Below are 6,780 nucleotides of genomic sequence, written 5' to 3'. Positions count from 1 at the left end.
CCTGAGTAGCTGGGATTACAGGCACGCACCACCATGCCCAGCTCATTTTTTGTATTTTTAGTAGAGACGGGGTTTCACCATGTTGACCAGGATGGTCTCGATCTCTTGACCTCGTGATCCACCCGCCTCGGCCTCCCAAAGTGCTGGGATTACAGGCTTGAGCCACCGCGCCCGGCCCTCCCCTGGAACCTCTTAAAAATTTTCATTACAGAAAATTTCAAACATAAGTAAAATGAACAGAATTCTATAAGTCACCATATAAACATTACTTATCTTCAATAATTATCAGTATTCTGCCATTCCTGGCTCATCTACCTCTATCTGCTCCCTGTTCCCTTTCCAGTTATTATTATTTATAGCTCTTCAGGAAAAAATGACATATATCAAAATGTACAAATATCAGCCATACAATTTTGACAAAGTTTCTTTGTGTCTCTTCCCAGTTTCCAATCCTAGTTTCTCTTTTACTCTGGTTCCCACAGAGACAGTTCTGATTTTTTTCCCAACGTAAATTAGTTTCACCTAGTTTAGAAATTCAAATAAATGAAATTAAACAGCATGTGTCCGACTTCTTTCACTCAGCATAATGGCCTTAAGATTCATGCATGTTGGTTGCCTGTCAGTAGTTGTTGCCATTTATTGTTGCATTTTATTCCATTTTATGAATATAGGATTATTTATTCATTCACCTTTTGATAGATGTTTTCATGGCTCCAGTTTTTGGCTACTGTGAATCAAAATGCCACAAATGTTCTTTTACAACTCAATTTTGTGGATGTAGGTTTTGATTTCTCTTGGATAAACCTTAGGAGGATAACAGATCTGTTTAACTTTATAAGAAACTGCCAAACTATCTTCTAAAGTGAATTCTGGTTCCTTCACATCCTCACCAACATTTGATGTGACTGGTCTTTTTAATTTTGGTCATTCTCTTGAGAGGGTAGTATGTCACTGCGGTTTTAACTTGCATTTCTCTAATAGCTCATGTGGAAGGTTTCTATATTTATTTAAAAATAACTCTAGCAGATGTATTTAGTATAATAAAACTGTAATGCTACTTTATTAAGTGGGCAGTCCTTGCCATCAATATGAAAGCAATGCAAAATAAAAGGACCACCTAAGGAGCAACTGATACTAGGAAACAGACCTACCATTAATCTACTGTTTAGAGAGATTGCACTAAAACCCTGGCATGTATCCCACATAAGCACATGTATCATTGATCAAGGTAAAGATTTAATGGATTAACCATTACCGGCTTTGATCACAGTTGCTATCTTTTATTATTAGCTGACAGAGAACAGCTCATGCAGACAGTTGTTATTTTACGAGTTCTTGAGATAAAGAAGCAAGGAATACATTTACTAACACAGTTTTCAGATCTGAATGTTAATAAAACATGAATGTTCACTAAACACAAAAGTAACAAACTGAGGCAATCTGTATTTTAGGACGCTTTCACAAGGCTTTTATTACCATACTTTATCATTACTTTTACATTTGCTATTCAAATCACTTTGTTACATTTATGTTTTAGGTATTAAAGTGATTCTCATTACTTTCTAGTACATATGGTGGGTAGAGCAAGAAATAAAACCTACTAGAAAAACATTTAGATAAACTAAGATAAATCCCTTCCTTTTAAATATGCTTTTTTGATATGTAAAGAACTAATTGGTTCTTTGAAGAAAATTTCAAATATAAGATGCTACATATGGCCGGCACGGTGGCTCATGCCTGTAATCCCAGCACTTTGGGAGGCTGAGGCAGGTGTATCACCTGAGGTCAGGAGTTCGGGATCAGCCTGGCCAACATGGTGAAGCCCCATCTCTAATAAAAATATAAAAAATTAGCTGGGCACAGTGGCACGTGCCTGTAATCCCAGCTACCCAGGAGGCTGCGGCAGGAGAATCGCTTGAATCTGGGAGGCAGAGGCTGCAGTGAGCTGAGATTGTGCCACTGCACTCCAGCCTGGGTGACAGAGTGTAAAATTATCACACAAACATCCAGGTATTTTATGATAAACCTAAAATAATTAGCATCTACTTACCTTAAAAAATTCCCTTTTATCAATCATCTCATTACCATCTGTATCCAGCATTTTAAAAGCAACATGAAATCCAGAATGGGGTTCTGCAATAAAGTGAAAAATGTTGATGAAAGCAAGTTATTTGCAGATAGAGAGATCTTCAAATTTCACATAAACTAGCAGGAACTGTTTGAATAAGGGTCTACACAGAAAACAATGATTTCTTATAACAATTCCAAAGGCTGATATTTGGTGTTATGGCTTTGTTCCCTGTCTTCTCCAACACCCTTTCCATAGGTGCTACCGCTCTGATACTAAGTGTTCTTCCTTTCAATGCAAAATTAATTTGTGGGCTTAATTTATTTCTTTAGCTCTACTAGGGGCTTTTCTATATTCTTACAGTAACTTGGCTATTTTCAAATTAATGATTACTTTTTATTTCCCTTTTTCAGAGTACTTAAAAAACAACAACGTACTTTGCAATCATTTTAGACTTACACAAATTTTGTAAAGATAGTACAAAGAGTCCAGAGAGTCTCCATATACTCTTTGCTCAGGCTTCTCTAACTTTTTTCCCTTTTTTTTTTTTTTTTTTTTTTTTTTTTTTTTTTTTCCTTTTTTTTTTTTTTTTTTTTTTTTTTTTTAGACAGAGTCTAGCTCTGTAGCCGGGCTGGAGTGCAGTGGCACAATCTCTGCTCACTGCACCCTCTGTCTCCCAGGTTCAAGCGATTCTCCTGCCTCAGCCTCCTGAGTAGCTGGGATTACAGGCACATGCCACCATGCCCAGTTAATTTTTGTATTTTTAGTAGAGATGGGGTTTCACCATTGTTGATCAAGAAAGTCTCGATCTCCTGACCTTGTGATATGCCCACCTCAGCTTCCCAAAGTGCATGAGCCACTATGCCCGGTCAATTTCTTTTTTGAGACAGGGTCTCACTCTGTCACCGAGGTTGGAGTACAGCAGTGTGATCACAGCTTACTGCAGCTTCAACCTCCTGGGCTCAAGCAATCCTCCCACCTCAGCCCCCACAAGTAGCTGGGACTACAAGTATGCACCACCATATCTCGCCAATTTTTTTACTTTTTTGTAGAGATGAGGTTTCACCATGTTGCCCAAGTATCAAACTCTGGGCTCAAACTAAAGTGCTGGGGTGAGCCACGATGGCTGGTCTTCTAATGTTAACATGTTACACAACCATAGTACATTTATAAAGACTAAGAAATTAACATGGCATAGCATTATGAACTACACTATTAACTTTATCAAGATTTCATGTTTTTTCACTGTTTTCCTATTCTAGGATCAAATATAAGATACCATGTTATATTCAGTTATGTCTCCTGAGTCTTCTCTAATCTGTAACAGTGTCTCAGTCTTTCCTTGTTTTCCATGACCTTCACACTTTTGAAGGGTACTGGTCAGGAATTTTGTATAACGTCAGATAAGCATTTTTAAAGTCAAGACTACCCCTTTCATTCTCTTGTTCAACAAATGTCCTATTAAAGAGACAAGGCTATGGGCTACTATAGTGCACAGGAGGCAGAAGAGACTCAAGGGGATAATTGAATCCAACATTATCATTTTGTAGATATAGAAACTAAGGTACCGATAATGTTTTTCATGATAAACACACAAATACCAAACTTTTAAAATCCTGTTTAGTAAGAATAGAGAATTCCACAAGATCACTGAGAAGAACTGTGGGATACTTACTAGTGAGGATTGTAAGCAAGAAAAGATACTCGGTATACGAAATTAGCCCTGAAAGAGATAAGATAAAAACATACCAGAAAATAAGTTTTAGATGGTTTAGAAGTAAACATACAGAGACATTAAGACTGAAATTTCACCTAATTAAAAAACCATTTTTACTTTAAATTACCTCTCTTTGATACAATGGAAAATTTTTATAATAGTTGAAGTAGAGTCCTAATACTGAAAAAAAGAAACTATGCTTCATCAGGTTACCATTGCCAGTAAGGAGGTTGTGATGGCTAGTCTTAAGTGTCAGTTTGACGGGGTCACAGACCGAACATCTTGAGTACCCAGATTAAACATCATTTCTGGGTGTCTCTGTGAGATTAGCATTTACATTGGTAGACTTGGCAAAGTAGGCTGTCCTCTACAATATGGGTGGGCATTATTCACTCTCTCTTTGTTGAACAAAAAGTGCAGGAAGGAGAAATTCACCTTTTTTTTCTACCTCACTTCTTTAGCTGGGACATCTTATCTTCCAGCCTCAGACGGGAGTTTATACCACTGGCTCTCCTGGTTCTCAGTCCTCCAAATGTGGACTGAATTACACCACCAGCTTTCCTGGGTCTACAACTGGCAGATCAAGGGACCTCTGTGCCTCCATAATTGCATGAGCCAGTTCTTCACAATGAATCTCCATCTATACCTCCAATTGGTTCTGTTTCTCTGGAGAACATTGACTAATACAGAGAAAGAATGGATGCCGGCTAGCAAATAATTGGCATCCACTAGAAGTTCTATTTGCGTGGCATTTTATGTAATTTCTACTTAAATTTTTACTATTCATAACATCTCAAGTGAAGCAAATTTATAAATTTAGCAGAACAACGGACTTGGAATACTGAGAGTCAAATTATATTATTTAAAATGTAGCAATTAATTTGTTGTAGCAGTAACTTGATTTTTCCTTTGGGAAATCATTCTTTGCCAGTCTCAAATATGCAGTTTGGGTAGGATGACCCTACATTTGCCTCTGCAAGTAAATGCTAATTGGCCAAAGCCAATCACTGCATTTCTGTGGAACTGATGTAGGGATGGGCAAGTAGCTCAGGCCAAGGTAACAAGCAGGTTGCAACAGTCTTGAACCAGGGACTGGCTTAGGGATGGGCTATCACCTAAGTTGGGCCACTCAGAGTACAGCAGGATTTCTGATGCAAATGCTGGATTACTGACTTCTACATTTTTATTTTGTGCTGGGCTTTGGTGATGTGAGAATGTTATTCTCAGGAATGTGAGAAAATAGAGAGTGTGCCTGGAACTGCCAGAGGTCAGTATTTAGAGTTCAAGAATGTAGCCAATCTTTAATTGCCTGATCCAGAAAATGAATATGGTGATGTTTGTGCCCCGGATGAAGTTGGGTGTGAAGCTAACTCTGTCCAGTCACTAAACTTTCTTGCTTGCTCAAGTACATTGTGTCAGGTTTTATGTTGCTTACAATGAAAAAGTTACATTAAACATAGAAATGATATCTCAAAAACATGGCTTCCTGATAAACTAAAAACAATTGTTCTCTCCGGGTCATAAGATTGGTATAATAGCAAAACGCACAATTAATAATTTAAAACATTTTTTTTAATCATGGAAAATGTCAATCACACACAACAGCAGAGAGAATAATATGATGAATAATTATATAGAATTATATTAATAACACAACGAGACTCAGTGCCAATAATTGTCAACTCACGGCAGGTACTGCTTTACCTATACTTTTTTTCACTCCCTACTTCCCACTGGATTATTTTGAAACAAATCCCACATGCACATATTTCTAAAAAATTTGGGCTGCACATCTAAAAAAACCCTCCCTACCAGAGAGTTACCACATCTAACAAGTATAATTTCCTTAACATCTTCAAATTCAAATTAGCATTATCAATTTTCCTGTTTTAGATAAGTTTTCAAGTGTGTTCAAATGAGCATCCAAAGAAAGTCCTTACATTGCACTTGGTGAGTAGGTCTCTTAAATCACTTGTTTTTTAAATACTGTGGTAAAATAAATATAACATACAATTTACCATGTAAGCCATTTTTAACTGTACAGTTTGGTGGCATTAAATACACTTCACACTGTTGTACAACCAGCATTAGAAATTTTCCACCATCCTAAATAGAAACACTGTATACATTAAACGTTAACTCCTGAATCCCACCACTCATCCCCACCTCTAGCCCCTGTAACCTCTATTCCACTTTCTGTCTCTGAATTTGCCTATTCTAGGTAACTCATATAAGATTAATTATATAATATTTGTCCTTTTGTGACTGGCTTATTTCACTTGGCATAATGTTTTAAAGGTTCTTTCATACTGCAGTATGTGTCAGAATTTCCTTCCTTTTTAAGGCTGAATAATATTCCACTGTATGTATGCATCACATTTTGTTTATCCATTCACCTGCTGATGGACATTTGGGCTGTTTCTACTGTGTGGCTACAAATATTGGTGAAGAAATATTTGTCTGAGTCCCTGCTTTCATTTCTTTTGGGTATATACCCAGAAGCAAGACTGCTGCATCATAAGGTAATGCTGTTTAATTTTTGAGGAATCGCTCTACATTTTCTGCAGCAGCTGTGGAAATGCAAATTCCCACCAAATTTCTCCACATCCTCGACACTTGTGTTTTCTGTTTTTTTTTTTCAACTGCCAATCTACTGAATGCGAAGTGATATCTCAATGTGATTTTGATTTGCATTTCTCTGATGATTAGTAATGCTAAGTACCTTTTCATGTGCTTATTAGCCATGTGTATCTCCTATTTTGAGAAATTTCTATTTGAGTCCTTTTCCCATTAAAAAACGTTTTGTTATAGTTCTTTATATATTCTGGTTCTTACTTTATCATATATACAAATATATATGATCTGAAAATATTTTCTCCCCATTTGTGGATCTTTTTTTCACTCTCTTGACAGTGTGCTTTGATTCACAAATGTTCTTAATTTTGATATAGTCTAACTTATTTTTTAAATTCCTTTTTTTACTTTTTTTTTTTTT

General features: G+C 36.6%; 1 protein-coding gene across 1 annotated transcript in view; it reads right to left on the bottom strand.

Moving 5' to 3' along the window:
• The window catches only part of MICU2 (mitochondrial calcium uptake 2), a 109,252-nt gene that overhangs the window by 33,245 nt on the left and 69,227 nt on the right, over positions 1–6,780 (bottom strand). The window contains exons 5-6 of the mRNA XM_037745573.1: positions 3,744–3,791; positions 2,051–2,133 (exon numbers count right to left, since the gene is read on the bottom strand). Coding sequence (XP_037601501.1) covers positions 2,051–2,133; positions 3,744–3,791 — 131 coding nt within the window. The remainder of the gene's footprint in view (positions 1–2,050; positions 2,134–3,743; positions 3,792–6,780) is intronic.

The sequence above is a fragment of the Cebus imitator genome, unplaced genomic scaffold (assembly GCF_001604975.1).
Source record: "Cebus imitator isolate Cc_AM_T3 unplaced genomic scaffold, Cebus_imitator-1.0 Scaffold204, whole genome shotgun sequence".
NCBI lineage: Eukaryota > Metazoa > Chordata > Mammalia > Primates > Cebidae > Cebus > Cebus imitator.
This window is presented reverse-complemented; position numbering and strand designations above follow the sequence as displayed.